Here is an 18,905-nt window from a genome sequence, read left to right as displayed (position 1 = left end):
GACCGCATTAAATATGGCTCTATGACTATTATCTCTATAAATGCAACTTAATATAGCAATTGTCACTGAAAACAGAAACAATAATTTTCCATGTCATTGCTGTTTTAGGTCTGTGAGTGGAAAGAACCTGAACAACTTAAGAAAATTTTGGATGTTAATATCAGAGACACTGGAGAGCCTCATCAGAAACTCCTGCAACTTTGTCAGAATGTCATTAAGTACAGTGTCAAAACAAGTAAGACTTTAAATACATCATCATGTGATGCATTTTATTATTGAAAGTTAGTTGGGAACTCATTTATGCATATAATCACTTTGATTGCTAATATTATTAGCCTAAAAGTGAGTGAGCAGATCGGACGCCAGTCTTTACTGGGTCCACTGAGCCAGAGATGCGGCGTGTGACGTCCACACCGCTAGTCCCTGACTCTGGAGCAGACAGAGGATGGACGGTGCTGTGTTACACGCACCCCGGTCCTCCCTGCAAACCAGCCAGCAGTAGCCGCGACTCACGGTCCTAATCCCTGTTGTGGTACAGCATGCTGGTGGTGAAGGGGGGGACACGTGTTAGATCGTGGCTTACCCAGACCCGCCATTGTCACATATGAAGGTGATTTCATCCGCTGCTATTATTTTGCAATAGGAAAAGTGACACTGGGTCACACCAAACACACTTGGTCTTTGATAAAGCCGCCGACAGACGCAGGCAGGGAAACGTGTCAGTCCTCACTTGCCTATCCATCTAGTGTCCGGCCGGCACACTGGAGCTTGGACTACTAAACTCTGACCGGAGCAAACCACAAACTAAGGTACTCCGGCTGTCTATCAGTTGTTACAGCTGCATGTATCACTACTCCCTCATTGGACTTTGGTTCATTATGCACAAGCACTTGAAAGACTAGTGGATTGCACTGTTGGGACTGTGAATAGAAAAATAATTGGTGCCCCCCACCAGGGAAGCCAACAACATTCCTACAAGTTCCATTTTTATCCATTTTTTAACCAATTGCTTACACATGCACACACAATCTACTGTATCGGCCGGTACATTTTTTGTATAAATATTCATTGCTATATACTTTTTCTGTATTTATTTATATTTCTTTATGTGTTTTTTTATGTATCTAATATGTTTTTATTTACATTGAGAAATTAACATAAATGTATTTTTCTATACCTCATATGACTGGCATTATTAACTTATTCTTATTGTTGATTAGTAATATTTTATTAATTTAATAATTTCATAATCATTTTAGTTTATCTGTTCCTAGCGCTACTGTTAGTGTCTTTTTTTCTGGTCACACCAAACAGCCACTTGTTTTTGTGAGACTCTGCTAGTTTTTTGTCTTTGTGTCCTTTTTAATGAAAATGTGTCTTATTCACAATGAAATATGACCAAGATGAAGTGCTAATTACTTTATGTGCAGCTCTTAGTTGCAAGAGAGTTTCTGAATCTGTGTACAACATGCCCCACCCCCAGCAGCCATAGATTTCCTCATTCCAAGTTTCATTGTGCTCCATATGCAGACTCAGTCGAACACAGATGCATATCAAATTAATTAGCCACGATCGGTGCGTCTGTATCAATGTCGGCTCTTACCTCTGTGGAGGAGGGGTCTGCCACAATGCTGCACCCCCCCCCCCACCCACTCTGCTGCCAGGGCTGCTGGTCCCTGCCGCAGGTGCCAGCTGGTCCCCGCTGCCAGTCCGAATTCCAAACCCCGTCATGGTTGCGGGACCGAAGCATGCGCAGTAGCTTCTTCTGTACTGTTCACGCCCTGTCCCCCGGCCTCTATGGGCTGCTTTGGCAGCAGGCCATAGAAGCATATTCACGGTCTCGGGTCCAGCACATGCACAGTATCATCCTTGGTACTGTGCATGCGCAGAACCTGTTTTTATGGGCTTCTACCTCAGCAGCCCCTAGGGGCATCCAGGAAGGAGAGAACACCTTGAAAACGGACTGCCTTGGGTGACTGGCAGGTCGGACTTCCAATAGAAAGTCACTGCCAGCCACAGTGAAGTCAGAGCAGTCTCACAGACTACATCTGGCTTTACAATTTTGGGGCAGATGTATTAAGCCTTAACAAGAGATAAATGCAAGAGTGATAAAGAGAGATAAACGTCCAGCCAATCACCTGCTAACTGCCATGTTACAGGCTGTGTTTGAAAAAGTCAGTAAGGAGATGATTGGCCCCAGCGGTGGATTTTACCTGGGGGATGCAGCCTTGCAGCCCATAGGTAAAAAGTAACCACAACTGCCTGTGACCATAGATCCCACCCCATTGACATTTGCAAAACTCCCTCTCATGCAGAGCTGATCTTGGAGTGGACTGATCTGAAGTCCCCCGGGTAATCTCTGCACCAGTTTCTATATATGGACTTGATTGCAACTTTTACTAACCAACACATGTGCTCCAGAATGCTGGCTTCTTGCTGCTCTTTGCAGTTGATGCAGTCCATAAAAGCCTGGGGGAGGGGGTGAACAGGGACTACTTTGCATTGTAATGTGAATGATGGGATTACTATATGTGGAGTAACATGAAAAATAAGGACTACTATATGGTATGATGTGAATAACAGGGACTACTGTGCAATGAATAACCTGAACGTGAATAACTTGGACTGCTGTGAGGTGTTATTTCAATTGGTGTAGCCAAGCTCCTTGACTGTGAGACCATGCCCCTTTATTTCGTCCCTCTCCTTCAGTGCGCACCATTTGAGATATAAGGGGAGCACAGAGTATGAAATCTAGTTACGGCTCTGTTAATATGGGGTAAGGGAAATAATGTTTACAAATCAGGGACACTAAAAAGGATTTAACAATGTTTAACACTTTGAGTGCCAACATCTCTGTGAGAGATAGGCAAAGTATCAGCTAAAAATGCCAGAATCACTTACATTTGTTATATAGATTCAAATAAAACATTTCTTAAAAAAAAGATTAGAATTCCTATATACAGTGAGGTAAAGCATTACAGTGCATTACTATGAATACAAATGTTTGCAGGGCAAATTTCACACCAATTTTGACAAATTCACTTGGCACTCAAAGGGTTAAGGAGTTTCTGAAACTCTTCTGAAAGACATTAGCTTTGCTTTTATCGATGTTACATTCACTGTATTTTGAAAGCTCCAACTTCAAATACTGTTTGTTGATATGAAAGTTCAAGAAGTTGCCCAGAGATAGTATGAAAGGTAAAGCTTCTATTCAGTCTGTTTTGTAAAGAAAGTAGAGTACAGTTTGGTAACAGTGTCTATGAATACAGTGACTGCACTTAGACTTCCATATATTCAACAACCTTTTAAAGTGAATATATTGAGTTCATAAGAGAGGTGACACACAGGGGTTTACTTACTTAGACGGGAGTTCTATTAAAGATGGGATGCTGCTATGGGCAATCAATCAAAGTCTAAAATGGGGGCTAGTATAACAAAAGTGGGCGCTTCCTTTGTAAAAAACACCTTAAAAAATGTCCTATATTGTTTTCTTTGGCCAAATGTCGAATGGATTACTTTTTCCCTTTCTTTATGCTGTTCTTATGATTCTCCTCTCCAGGTGGGGATTTTCATATGTAACAAGAACAGACCAAAGAAAAAGCAATGTGTGAGCCTGCTTGGTAAAACTTGCAGTCAGCTAAGTACATCTCCAATAGGGCGTACCTAACTTACAGATGTAAACGTAGGATGACACATATAAGGGTTTCTTTAAATATAGATGTGGGTGGCATACCCATACTCACGATGATGTAGATTTAGATCCTCATATAAAGGTATCTTTTCTCTTCTCATTCAAATGACATGCAGTTATTCGAAATATATATATATTTTTTTACTCATTTAACATCAAACGTGGTGTCCTCGATGGTCCAGGGTGCACTCACAAACAGATTGGATCTGGACTGCACTGATGTCATACACAATGGTCACACCACTTACCTTTTCTCTCCCTTATTTAAACAAAAATGTGGCACACTTTTTTATTTATCACATTTTTATTTAAGGGAGAGAGAAAGGTAAGACCTGTGGTGTGACCATCGTATATGACATCAATGCAGTCCGGATCCAATCTTTTTGTGAGTGCACCCTGGACCACATCCTACAGATGGAGCAGATCTCATTGGAGCTGCTCCTGGAGATAGAATCACCATTCGCTAGCCGACGGAAGGGGGTGCGCACTCATGAGTCACTTGCGTGTCCCATTCCATCGGAGCCCTCTGCAGCCCTCAGCAGCTCCACTGCAGCCCCCCCAGCTGTCCACAGCTCCCCACAATACCCGCTGTCTCTCTGAAGTGGAGACGGTCAGAGAAACCACTCCCTGCCACCATACTTATGTATCCCCGTCAGATAGAGGGCCTGTCCTCCAGCCTGCTCCAGCTCAGGAGATCTGGTGATTCCTCAGGCTGGCAGAAAGGCACTCCATCTGTATGTTCAATAAAACTCTCATCTTAATAAATAAACCTTACAGTGGCTAAGAAACACTATACAATTCACACTTGACATTAAGGGGGAAATTTACTAAAGGAAATTTGTAAAAAATAGGTGTATTTGTATCCAGAAATACACTTATTTTTGACATTTACTATCCCGAAAATACGGCAATTCGTATTCGTATTGATTTGCTATCAATACGAATACGAATTGCTGTATTTTCGGGATAGTAAATGTCAAAAATAAGTGTATTTCTGGATACAAATACACCTATTTTTTACAAATTTCCTTTAGTAAATTTCCCCCTAAGCTTCTTTCTAATTTTGGTCACAAAGTGGTGCAAAAATGCAAATGTAGAGCAAATAATGAAAATACTCGATTTTTTTCTGAAACATTGAAACCCAGCTGTGTTTTTTGTTTTGTTTTTTAGAGATGTGCAGTTCCTTTATTTTAGAAATCCAAACTCCCCTGAATTTAGGGCATCTGTGTCTAACCAAGTCCTGATTTTGATCCCTTTTGAGAGCCTGGGTCAAATTGAGCCCCACAATTAGGAGCTTCCCTTGTTTTGGAACTTGGATTTTAAATCATTATTATTGGGTTTTGGATTGTTTGTAAATTCTTCCATCTTGATTTCAGATGCCATTTCACATGAGAGTGTGGACAAAATTGCCTGGGAAAATAATGAATGTTTTGATTTTATTAATACTGTGAGAATAAAAATAAGTCCAAAACCGAAACTAAACCAAAACACTCGAGGGTCTTTTTACCAAATAACTCCACTTTGGATAGTTTTGGCAAAACACAACAGTCAACACACATTATGGGCCAGATGCACTAATTTTCAAACAGTGTAAAAATGTAGAGTGATAAACAACCAGCCAATCAGCTACTAACTGCCATGTCACATACTGTTTTTGACAAATGCAAGGCAGGAGCTGATTGGCTGGTTGCTTTTCACTCTCCATTTTATCACTTAGTGCATCTGACCCATTAGCTGTTATCAGCTACAGTACTTCTGCTGTCTTGAACAGCTGAATAATAGCCTGCATGTCAATAGCACTTCTCTTCCACATGCAGTGAGGAAACTAACAGTAGTTAGTAATTAGTATTTAGCTGAGAATCACCCAAACCTAGAACCTAGTTGAGATCTCTTTGTCCACTCTGGTCCCAGGCAGGGAATGTTATTTGGATACTACTCTACTTGGTTCCATATTATCATTGGCATTATCATAGGCCCTACTTTCTTACTCTCCTTAATCCTGTGGGCCCAGGATGATTTTGGGGTAGTTCCTCGCACCTCTGGAAGAGTGGGTACCTCTACCACATTCTGGGGGCAGAACTGGGAGCTAATCTGGTCAGCGGGGACAGCCTATTGAAGTGATTATATGCTAAGTGTGTCATTTAGCCCCGCCTCTGTGCAGTTGTGACCCACCTCTATGCAAATGTGTGCAAATGACACAATAAGCCTATCCCCACCCCCATTGCCTCCTACCTGCTTAAAAGCAATACTTAAAAAAGCTTGATAAATAAACTAAGACAGTGCATGATATTAATGTATTCTTTCCTCCTTAAATCATAACTTGTGTTCTATGAATAAAATACCTCTCCATATGATTCATACCATTATCTCCTTCATGCTTCTGCTGCTTGGGCTGCTGAAGAGTGAGTCATTGTTTACTCAGTACCTGCGTGACCAAATTGTTGGAGAAATACAAGTTATAAAAATTGTCAGTCCCTCGGCATGAGGAATGTAAGTATCCTCTCCATACGTTCGTCCCCGAAGCAATAACAGGCTTTATTAGCTTGACTAATGAGATAGACTGATGCTCTCATCAGTGTGCTGTAGAGAATAAAGCCCTTACATGGTAACCGAGCTATTTTAAACAGGGTAATATTCACTATTTTTATTCGTCTTGGTTGATAGGGCAGCTGTTTACTCAGGAAACGATGTGTTCATTTTGTTTCCCTGGACCTTGGTTACTGTTAAATCTTTTAGCAATTCATTGTCACTTAGATATTGATTTCAGATTGAACAGATTACTTTCTGGGCACACCAATTTAGAGATTGTTCAGCCACCTTACAGAATTCAATACTTACTGTATATAGGAAACATATCCGAGCAGCGCATTTTTATTTCAGAATTTGATTTGTGATATTTGTTCTAGATACAGTTAGATACAGTTATTCTAAGACATGGCTGCATGTAGTAAGAAAGAAAGTTATTATATTTAACTATAACGTTAAATCACATTTTACAGTTCCCTTTGCAGAAAAATATATTTTTTTCCTAGAGCAAATGGATCTGCTCCTGCTAATCAGCCTGTGTATTAATAAACATGTTGAGCCAACAATAGCCTATCTGGTTAACTAAAATCAGCCTGCGCTATTTTAGACTTACGATGTACTTCAGTATGTACAGATGGAGCAGATCTCTTTAGAGCTGCTCCTGGCGATTCTATCGCCAATACCCGCTGCTCGTCATCTGCCAGAAGGGCACAAGATGCTCACACGCCCCGTTCTGACAGAACCTGCCACTGCCCTCAGCCAGCTCCCCCATCTTGCCCGTAGCCCCTCACAGTCCCCACTTGCCCTGCCCATCTCCCTGAACGGAGACGGCAGGGAATCCGCTCCCCACGCGGCCCGATGGAGCGCCTCTCTGCCAGCCTATGCCAGCTCAGGGAATCTAGCGATTCCCTGAGCAGGCTGAGAGGCACTCCATCTGTATGAAAGCAGATAATGTACATAAAAATCACCATTCTACATAATATTTGCAAACATGACGCCATACACCATGTTATTAAAAAGAATAATAAGCAAACTTTTGTGGCATATCCGTTTTTTCATGGACCTGCTCGCTGGACTGTGAGTGTTCGGAGCCCAGAGAGCAGGTCGACGCTGCCCTGCCAAGCTCTCCCTCGCCCCTGTGCAAGGCTGCAAATGCGGGGCAGGGACCAGTGGTCACCAGTGGTGAGGACCAGCAGCAGAGGGGGGGGGAGCCTAGCAACGTGGCAGCGCCCCTCCTCCACAGAGGTAAGCCGCCACTGGAGAGCATCAGTGACCACCATATAATACAGTGAGCATCAGTAACCACCATATAATACAGAGTATATTGTATTGCCATATGATACAGGGAAGACCAGTAACCACCACACACTACAGAGAGCATCAGTAACCACCATATAATACAGAGTATATTGTATTGCCATATGATACAGAGAAGACCAGTAACCACCACGCACTACAGAGAGCATATAATATAGAGAGCTTGAATAATCACCATATAATAGACATTATATACCAGGCAATAGGCTGTTATATGGCAGACTATATAACAGAGAGCATATGTAATCGAAATGTAAAACAGAGAGCACCTCTGATCATCATACAGTACAAAGGTGTTTTTTGTTCACTATATAATACAGAGTGCCTATACAGATGGAGTCGCTCCCATCGTGCCATCTGCTACACTGCAATGCACCATCTGGCAGACAGGGCGCACAAGAGTCTCAGGAGCTAACATGCTCTATTCTCTACTATGGATGCGCGAGCGTGTAGGAAGCTCACGCATCCACATCCGCCGGTCCGCCCTCCACCAGCGCCCACCAACTAGTGAAATCTGGCACGCTGGTGGCAAAGGGAGACTGGCTTCATCTGTAGGTCCTGATTCAGACCCGCTTGATAAACTGTATGTTTTGGCAACCTAGCGAGCAAATTAACGCCATTTTGCCTTCAAGTGACCCAGGCTTAATGTGAATCCTCCTGAGTCAGACGGGGTATCATGGTTGCATTAGCTTATTTGAGAATGAAGTATTTCATTATGTAAATTAAGGAAAATAGGTTTCTAGCTTACTTGAACTCAATGTGGACAAATATATAAAGGGTATAGTCCCCAGGTTGCATTTATTATATTTGATCACATTATAGTTTGTTTAAATGAGTACTTAAAGGAATAAAGCAGAAATTCTTCATCTGTTTAAAGTCTAATTTTGATACATTACTTACAGTATCTGAGGGGGGGGGGAAATCTGAGATTCGAAGAGTTGGCAGATTCCTAGGATAAAGTCATCTGTCACTCCTTAGACCAGATACTACAGATAAAAAGGGCGAGCTTGTGGTAGCGAGCTGTATTCTACAAAGCCTAAACGTATGAATGCTTATCTGAAATACCACTTGTGGGCTGCTGAGAATGAAGCACCTGGTGTCTGCTGCTGCTGTCAACTCATAAGGAGGCACTGCAAGGAGAATTTGCTGTGCAGTAGTGACATTCACAGCAGGGTATAGAGCAAAGAACACAACACTGCACAGCATGGAGAATGGAAAGCAATCATCAGACAGCCATACCAGATGCGTTTCATTTCTGTGGATAGCCACAGGGATTTCAGATAAGCATTAAGAAGACTCAGAAGTCTGCACTACCTAATCAATGGGTTGGACTGATTAAAAAAAGCATGTGGTTATTTTTTTTTTTAAAAAGAGACTTTTTATTCTCATTTTATCATATACAGTAACATTACAATACTGCATTGTTATAGTGTTACATATCTTTTACATATTCATAGAAACAGCATTCAACATACTGTGATCCACCGATCCCCTTCCCTATCCACCCCCCTCCCTCCCTGACATTGTCATTAAATATCCTTATAGTTTGTTTATTATTTATCTCCACTGTTTATTGTTATTCAGTGTTCTTTCGCATCCCCAGAGGGTTTCTCACAGCCGCATTAGCCTAACCTTATCTACCTAGTCGTGTGATTTTTTTTCCCTTTGTGCGTGACAGCTAAATGAATTGCTTTGTGTGATTCTCTTTATTCTTATATTTTGTGCCAGTGATTATACCACTAATACTTAGGCAGTGATTTGTCTCATATTTATTTTCTAGTCTTTCATATCATGCTACAGAACCTTTTACTTGTACAGTATGTCAGTCCTTACTATAATATGGTGCTCTATAACTTTTCAGCATTATAATACTTTGATTTCATCCACCTATTCCATATTTGGTGAAATGTCCTCATATTTTTGTGTTTGCTATACATATATCTTTTGTGTCTAATTGTAGCATTTACAAGGTTATTCCATTGTTTAAAGCTTGGACTATCATGCGCACTATCATGCGGCACTTTCTTACTATTACTACTGTACTTTGTATTTGTTTATTCCCTGTTGGGGCATAATACTCAACAGGCCGTATTTGTTTTTTTCATTTACATCAAATTCTGGTATACCCAAGTTGTTTATCAGTTGCCCTATCTGACCGCATAGTTTTGTACCCGCCAACAGTACCAGATCATATGGATAAAAGTACCACAGCAGACACTACATTTTGGGCAGAGATTATTTCTGTGTTTGTCAAATTGTCGCAGCCTTACAAGGGCACCATATACTCTATGTAAGATGAATAATTGTATTTGTTGATATCTTACCTGTGCTGCCCTTGTCGGGGATGCTAGTGCCGGGTGCCGGACGGGGTCCCGATAGTTGGGATCCCGACAGGCATTTACCCGACTGTCAAAACACAGACAGCCGGGTTCCAGACGGCCGTCGGCTATTTTCCCTCGTGGGGGTCCACGACCCCCATAGAGGGTGAATAGAATAAGTGGCTTGCATAGCAAGCCACCGTGCCCGCAAGGGGCTTAGTTGTGCTCACCATGCTGTCTGGTTCCGGCCAGTCGGGATCCCGACGTCGGGCTAATGACTGCCGGGACCCCATGTACCACACCTGCTAGTGCCTTACTCCACTCATGAGAGATATCTCCCACACAGTGTCGGACTGGGGCATGAAGGGCCCACCAGGGAAATGCACTCACAGGGGCCCACCAAGAGGTGTGGTCTTTTGTGAAGGGGTGTGGCCACCTGACCATTCCCATAGAAATTTGCAGGTGACACTGGTACCAGGGGTGGGCAGCTGACATCACCGGATGTCAGCTGCCCGCCCTCTTCCCGCACAGGGACCAGCAGATCTAAGACACAACAAATTGTCTTAGATCTGCAAGCGCTAGAGAAATCATTCGATGGTCGGCTACAATCGAATGGTTTCTGCCCCGCACGCATGAATGGATGTTTATGCAGCTTTGTGGGTCAATCAGAATGAGGGCCCTGGTGCGATAGGCACCGGGGGTTGTGTACTTTTGTACTACACATGTGTACACGATGCTATGCAATGTACTTCCCTGTCAGGGGCTACTGTATGGGCACTCGCAGTTGAAGTCTATGGGGCTCAGGGCCTCTCCTGAGCTGGGTTAATTCCAGGAGTGTGTCACAGGCAAGGGGGAGATGACAAGGCAGGATCACTTGGGCACTGCAAACTGTGAGAGGGTATAGTCTGAGGGGGCACCGCCAGCCCCTTGCTGCAGCTGGCGGTGGTTCCAATTGTCCACGTGTCAGTCTGTTGGCGAGCTTTGCTGACATCTCTCTCCGTGCCGGGCACCTTGCATCACTCTGGCTCTGACAGGGTCGGAGGTGGATGGCCTGTAGATAAGTGCCCCCTCTCTCCCTGCTGTGCTGGTCCTGTGTGGCTGGCTCCAGGCGGCACTTAGTGACCAATGATGTCACCCGCGCCCGACAGCTGGTGCTTCCTCCTGCTGCCTCTTGTTCGCTGGTGCGGCAGCATCTTTGGACCCGGCAGTTACGCTCATCTCCTCTCTCCAGGGCTATCCTTTCTCTCTGCACCATGTGCTGCTGCCTTACTCTGCCGGCTCCTGCCTCTTCCTGCCCCTTTTAGCCAATCTTGACCATCCTCTCTTCGCCTGTCAATCAGGCCTGCTGCTGCAGCTCCCGGCTTCCATTAACCCCATATCGCCTGGTCAGTGTTGGTTGGGGATTTCGGGGCATCACAAATATAGTGTGAGGCCCAGGGCTATTTTTGTGGAGGCTCCAGCAGGAACTGTGGCCCTTATTCTAGTTCACTCTTTCTGACAAAATATTTCTTAGATGGACAAAACTTTGTGCACTGCAGGTGAGGCAGGTGTAAAACCCCACCCAAATCTAATTATCTCTGCACAAGTAACACCTGCCTCACCTGCAGTGCACATGGTTTTGTCCATCTGAGGAATATTTTGTCAGAAAGAGTGAACTAGAATAAGGGCCACAGTTCCTGCTGGAGCCTGCACAAAAATAGCCCTGGTGAGGCCCCACCCCCTTTAAAAGTCGGTGGGGTTATAAATCCCTGGGGCCTACCGGGAATCTTCCGGTCCCCCGCCAGGCCAGTCCGAGCCTGCTCCCACGTCTTGAATCCATTTACCCTTGATCTGATCTACCTGGGGATTTTTCAATTAATTTATCAATACTTTATACTGTATATACCAGACACCCTCACATTACTGTTTGGGCCTAGAATTAGCATCATTGGGGACTCCTGTATTTTCACATCACTCCTGCCGTATGTTTCATTCAAACTAATTCTTAGTTGTAAATAGCAAAAGAACATAGTTCTATATATTATACTCACTCTTCAACTGGTTAAATTTTTTAATATTACCCCCTGTGAAAAACCCCATGTCGACCTTTTGACTGTCGACCTAGACAATGTCGAACTAATGACCTGTCGAACTAATGACCTGTCGAACTAATGACCTTTTGACCTAGAACTATGTCGACCTTTTCCCATGTTGACCTAGACCAATGTCGACCTTTTCCCATGTCGACCTAATGGTGTTACCCTACTTTTCGCAAGTGCGGCCTGTTTGGGGTATATCTATTTTCTACTTGCCCTACCAATTCATTTATTTTCTCATCGCAAACTCCCTATATACCATAGCTGGGAGGCCATATAATATAGTTTAAAGTGAGGAAGCCACAATCCTCTCTGTTTTTTACATTTCTGGTCAGGGTGTCTATTTTGATTCTTACCCTTTTTTACCCCAAATAAAAGACAATGTAATACTGTTGATTTTTTTAATATCTTTTTTGGGACGTAGATAGGGGAATGGTAAAAAACATGCAGGAATTTAGGAAGAATCACCATTTTTATTAAGTTGATTCTACCTGTGACTGTTAAGGGAAGTTTTACCCATATTTTTGTTTTTACCTGATATCATTTGATAAGAGGGTCTACATTTAACTTTATAAAGTCCCCAATTTGGTTGGATATATTTATCCCTAGATATTTCATACTGTCCACCCATTTCAGGGCTACTTCATTCTCCCCATTACTAGGGCATCTCCCCCTCAAGGGTAGATACTGTATTAAGGAGCCCATACATGGTCCATTGTGGACCGGCTCCGTTCTGTACTATGCGATGCGCGCTCCCGCGCATCACATAGTACGGTACAAAAAGTATGTGCTGCACATCCTTTTTGTACTAGGTACACATCATATCGGATCGCATTGCATGCACAAGGCATGCGATCCTATACGATGTGTACTTTAAAAGTACAAAACAGACCGGCAAATCGGAGCGTGTATGGGCTCCTTTAGACTTGATTCTTAGCCCAGAGAGCCTCTCAAAGTCTTTGATTGCTAATACTCTTGCCAATTCTGCTAGATAGTTGGCAAGATAAATCAACATGTCATCAGCATACACTGATATTAGTTGCTTGCTCCCCCAAACCCCCAACCCGGCCCAGTCCCTTTAGATCCGGACATATCCTGAGGATACATGCAAGGGGCTCTATTGCCAAGTTGAACAAGGCAGAGGACAATGGGCATCCCTGCCTTTTTCCCCTTGCCAATTTGAATGGAGCCATGGTATACCCATTTACATGTATCTTTGCTCTTGGGTCATAGTATAAAAGTTAAATAACATTTTATAAATTGTGGGCCAAACCAAGCTTGCTTAATAATGTCCACTGATATTCCCAATGTATACTATTATATGCTTTGGCTGCGTCTAAAGATGTAATAGCAGCCAATTCTTCACTTTCTTGGGTATTCACATACTGTAGAACCTTATGATATTAGTGCAGTACGTATTTATTTATTTACAGTTTCCTATATAGCGCAGCAGATACCGTTACAGTGATAAAACAAACTGGATAACAACAGACAGATTTGGAGGTAGGAGGGCCCTGCTGCAAGCTTACAATCTACATATGGTTCTAACTGAATTTACTATCATTATTACCAGCAAGATAATGAATAGTGCAAGAAAACTTATGCCAGCGTGGATCACAAAATCCCTTATAGAAGATACAGAAATATAAGGACTCTCGTCCATGTACTGTACATACCGTACAATGCAAACTGCATTCAGTGTCCAACTCTTTTGCTTCCTTTGTGACTAAGCTCTGATTGTCTCTAACCTAGTGTCAAATCCTATTTGTATCTGCTCATTACAAGCACACTGTGCATACTGCATGCTGTGTGTAGGAAATGTGACATTCTCCTGATTCTACTCTCATATACAGCATGCTCTGCATATAAAGTAATCCTGCCAGCAGAACATGGCACAGTAGTCTTCTAATCTCTACAAAAAGTATTGTCATGAAGATTTAGTGTAGTGTAGTTAAAGAGACCGCGCCTATACATGCCAGCAACTATTTAGTATCAGATATTTAATTATTTTTATAATTTGTACTAATAGTGGCAGGGGATTAAACATATTACAAATCGTAGTGCTTCTAGTTCTGGTGCTTGTAAATCCAATGGGCCTTCTGCAAACGAGTTTAATCAATTTTATGCCAGGTTTGAGGAGGAGAATCTGATCCCTGCAGTTAAAAATTTTGAGCGGTCAGATTTCCCATTGGAGTTAACAGAATCGGAAGTCAGGTTGTGTCTAAGGCAAACTAATGTTAGGAAAGCCCCTGGCCCAGACGGTATCCCAGGTAGGGTCTTACGTGCCTGTGCTGACCAATTAGCAGGAATTTTTACAAAGATCTTTAATTTATCATTAGTGTATTGTGTTGTTCCACAATGTTTTAGGTCACTACAATTATTCCTGTCCCTAAATCGGCGGGAGTATCCTGTTTGAACCACTTCCGCCCGATTGCCCTCACTTCATTAGTGATGAAGTGTTTTGAGAGAGTGGTCTTGCATCACCTAAAGGATGTAATCCCGGTGGAATTTGACCGTTATCAGTTTGTGTATAGGTCAAATCAATCCACCAAGGATGCTGCTCTTACTGTCCTTCATAAGATTCTCTGTCATTTGGAAACTAAGGACTCCTATGTTAGATTATTATTTGTGGACTATAGCTCCGCTTTTAATACCGTCGTTCCTGCGGTATTGATCACGAAGCTTCGGGAGATAGGTTACAATCCTCCCATATGTGACTGGCTGTTGGACTTTCTGACAAATCGTCCTCAATCAGTTAGGGTGGGTTCCACTTCTTCATCAGAACTTGTCCTAAACATAAGTGTCCCTCAATGGTGTGTTCTAAGTCCTTTTTTGTACTCTTTGTATACCTCAGATTGTTTCTCAAATTCAGAGTCCAACCTCATTGTCAAATTTGCTGACGACACTACAGTGTTGGGTTTGATCGGTGGAGGAAAGGAAGACAGCTATAGGTTAGAGGTGCAGAAATTAATTGAATGGGGTGAGGTTAATAACCTTCTCCTAAATGGTAAAAAGACCAAGGAGGTGGTTATTGACTTTAGAAGATCAAGAAGGTCGATTATTAATCCATTGATTTTAAATGGTGAAGAGGTGAAGAGGGTTACAAATACAAAATTCTTGGGCATTACGTTCTCGGAAGATCTGTCCTGGTCCACACATACCGCAATGGCAGTTGGTAAGGCTCAGCAACACCTTTTTTTTCTGCGAAGATTACGGGCAGCCGGCCTATCTAGGCCTATGCTTATGAACTTTTACTGCTGCATAATCGAGAGTCTGTTGACTTATGCCATTGCGGTATGGTATGGGAATTCAAAGTGCTCTGATCGTAGATCCCTAGATAGGATAGTTAATGCTGCTGAAAAGGTCATTGGCCAACCTTTCCCTAGGATGGCAGACATTTGTTTAAGAAGGGAGAAAGCGAAGGCTAAAAAAATAATTTTAGACCCTAATCATCCCTGCTATTCTCTTTTCTCCCTGTTGCCCTCTTGGAAGCATTACAGGTGCTTGAGTTGCCACACTAGCAGGTTGCGGAACATTTTTTTCCCATCTGTTATTTTGTGTTTGAATTGTGATATATGAATGTTGAATATGAGTATTCCCTTCTTCTCTTCTTTTCTTCCTTGTGAATTTCACTTTACATTTTTAATGTTGTAGTGACAATAAAATTATTATTTTATTATTCTTTGGTAGTAGTAGTAGTGTAGTAGAAGTATTTTAAAGGATCAAACATATAACATATACTGTACATTACAAAGTCCCTTGTGTGTCTCCACAATAAATCTGTATATCACTGTAAAGGCATGTACACACGCTTCGATGTGGAGGCCATCGATAACGATTCGATATATTCAGCTGCAGTGACCCGGCATCTAATAGGAGGGAGGGAGGGTACGGCAGGAGGACAGCGTAAGGAAACCTTGCAGGGGGAGGAAAGGGGGTAGTACTGCATAGAGCAGCATATAACTACCTTCGATCTGGAAGATTGAAGCAGAAATACACTTGTCAGGCAAGCATACAGGTGTCAAAGCATAGTCCATACTCCTCACAATGTTCCAATGGTTCTTTCCCATAGCCCACACGCCCGGCCTATCACCTAGGCGGCTATTCCTCCATCAGCAACATTGACCCTCTGCCCTGGAAACACTTATATCAGGAAAGCAAAGGTGCTACGAATCAGCCCAACCCTGATTACTTCCGTTTTCCTGTTACAGCTGGAAATCATCCACATTACCTTCATGTGGAGGTATACTGTCTCTGCCAACTAAACTAATAATTATCAAAGATGAGTAAAATGTAAAAACAAAAATATTATATAGGTAAATTGGTAAATTTTAGGATAGGAATTGCATTACACAAAAGTCAAGGTACGGCTTATGTAGGTAGTACTGTATGCATCAAAAGCAATGATCCAACATAACCACACCCTGAGATGAATGGCTACACATTTTCTTATGCATGTATACAAAAAAAGTTGTAAGATATGATATATTGTCTCCTCAGAAGACACAAAGGAGATATCCAGTAGCTACTGAATTACCTACAACCATCACTACTTCAGGTCCCAGCTTCTCCTTTCACCCATCATGGCCTTGACTTGCAGTGCTGCTTTATTTAGTAGGAAATACAGTATGTGTGTGGTTCTGCATAATTGAATGGAGCAGTTATATGGATGCATAAGTCATAAAGCAACACAGTTCAAAATTGGTCAGCTCTCCAATAGGACAGCTACAGTCATTGTGCTCTAATATTTCTAGTTTCCTGAACCTAGGTACAGGGGTGACACTTACCTCGATGACACCTGACTTCTGTCACTGAGAAAGATTTGGCATTTTGGTGTCACCCCTCGATGGGTGACACCTGGGTGTGGACTGAACTTCCACACCAGTACTGTAGTGATGCCACTGGTAGTGATGCCACTGATCCAAGATCTTTACAGTACAAACTCTGCTGAATCTTACCGGCACTGTTCATCTTGTCTGCTGACTTATGCTGGCCACACATCAGACCAACTTTCCTCCAAACATCCAACTAGTTGGTTGGTTGGACTGAAAATCTGGTGCTGTATGGGGGCAATTGCCAATAAGCAATTTGCTCACAAACTCAGGAGAATGGACAAAAACATTCAGTGAAATTGTTTAAATCAAATAGGTCCAACTACAGTACATTGTCTGAGTGACAGTTGTTGTCCATTTTCAGATTTGGGAAACAAATGACTTTATTACAAATTACATTTGCTCCTATCCAGTACCAGGTTTTTATTCCATCCAACCAACTAGTTGGTTGGTTGGAGAAAAGTTGGTCTGATGTGTGGCTAGCATTACACAGTATTCTTGTCTGTGATATTATATATTAATATAAAAAAATGCATTTGGTAAAACTGTGCGAACATAAATCTAACCCATGTCAGTATCTGCAGGCCATATCAAGCTCCGTCATTAGAAACATCCAACAAGAGTGGTCAATTCCTAGAAATTGAAAATCTTTCACTTTAATTATTTTTTTAACAATTAACTCTGTTGGTTAATTACAAATCCTGTAATTAAGCGTAATTAATAAAAGAGAAGTAGTACATTAAATACTGTACATTTTACATTTATTAAAATCAGTATTTATAATAAACTCCAAAAGTTCTCCCGCTTAAGTAATGTGTCTTTTTATCAAATTTCAAATGTAGATTTTATTACTTGTCTTTTCATTTATTTGTTGATTTTTTTTGTACCTTTTCTTGCAAAATATGACAATAAATACAGTATACAATGATTGAATGCTGTTGCCTCAGTCTTGCCTTATCTAATAATATACTGACCCCTTTAAAGATGGTCAGAGTGACATAGATGAATGCTAATCCAAGAGGCAGAGACTCAAAGTGACAAGGTTAATTGGAAACGTGGCAGACTCTATATTTGAATGCATTCAATCATCTCAACTTCAAAGATATATAAAGTGCTGAAATGTATGCTATGAATTCATGTGCACTTCTCAAAATTTCTAATATTAGAGTATTCCTTTTATTTCTATATTTTCTCATAAAAATTTAGTTATATAAGAATTGTTATATAATATAGTAGTGCAACTAAGAGGTCCCATACAGCAGCAATAAATTGGGGCATTTCTGCATTAGGACATTGAATATTGTAAGGTGTAGGCTCACAAATTCCTCCATTCAAGTCTAGGATTTAAGCATAGTCTTTATTGGTTCTTTATAATATGTGTGTTCTGGATACGGTCATTGGGTCACCAGCAAGTGTTAGTCGTTAGTTCGACACCATTAGGTTGACATGCATTTAGGTCGACATGTGTCTAGGTGGACATGCAGGAAGGTCAACATGAGTCTAGGTCAACATGGGATAGGTCAACAGGGTCATTAGGTTGACAGTAAAAAGGTCGACATGGGGTTTTTCACTGTTTTTCGAGCCGACATGTGCCGACAGGTGGTATCTCATGCCCTACCATCCACTAGGGTGTGGTGGGAGAAAAAAATAGTGTGCCAAGCTTATCGAGGCACTGAGCCCGATGCATGGCGAGCGCAGCGAGCCATGCGAGGGGATGCGGTGCACTTTAACCTGTGTCCATGTTGACTGTGTTGACACTCGTGTCAAAAAACAGTAAAAAACCCCATGGCGGCCTTTTGACTGTCAACCTAACCCATGTCGACCTAATGACCCTGTCGACCTTGTGACCCTGTCGACCTAACCCATGTCAACCTAGACTCGTGTTGACCTTCCTGCATGTCGACCTAGACACATGTTGACCTAAATGCATGTCGAACTAATGGTGTCGACCTAATGACTCTCTAGCAACTTGCTGGTGACCAACTGATCCACCTATTTCTATGTAAAAAAAACTGGTAATAAATAGAGTTGGATGAATCTTAGATGGATATTTTTGGCCATTTCTGATTAGTCACTTTGGCAGTCACCGAAGGCAATAAAAGTTTAGACAGTAGGTTTATCTCTGTAGCACAAATGAGCAGGTGGG

At 42.1% G+C, this 18,905-nt stretch overlaps 1 protein-coding gene across 2 annotated transcripts in view; it reads left to right on the top strand.

Annotated features, from left to right (window-relative positions):
* The window catches only part of GADL1 (GAD like acidic amino acid decarboxylase 1), a 241,942-nt gene that overhangs the window by 58,180 nt on the left and 164,857 nt on the right, over positions 1 to 18,905 (top strand). The window contains exon 3 of one of the 2 annotated variants that reach the window (XM_083188646.1): positions 109 to 235. In XM_083188646.1, the coding sequence (XP_083044772.1) occupies positions 109 to 235 (127 nt within the window). Of the gene's footprint in view, positions 1 to 108; positions 236 to 6,073; positions 6,182 to 18,905 lie in introns of those variants that run through there. The other variant, XM_083188647.1, reaches the window with a different exon arrangement.

This window comes from Crinia signifera, chromosome 5 (assembly GCF_055691185.1).
Source record: "Crinia signifera chromosome 5, ASM5569118v1, whole genome shotgun sequence".
NCBI lineage: Eukaryota > Metazoa > Chordata > Amphibia > Anura > Myobatrachidae > Crinia > Crinia signifera.
This window is presented reverse-complemented; position numbering and strand designations above follow the sequence as displayed.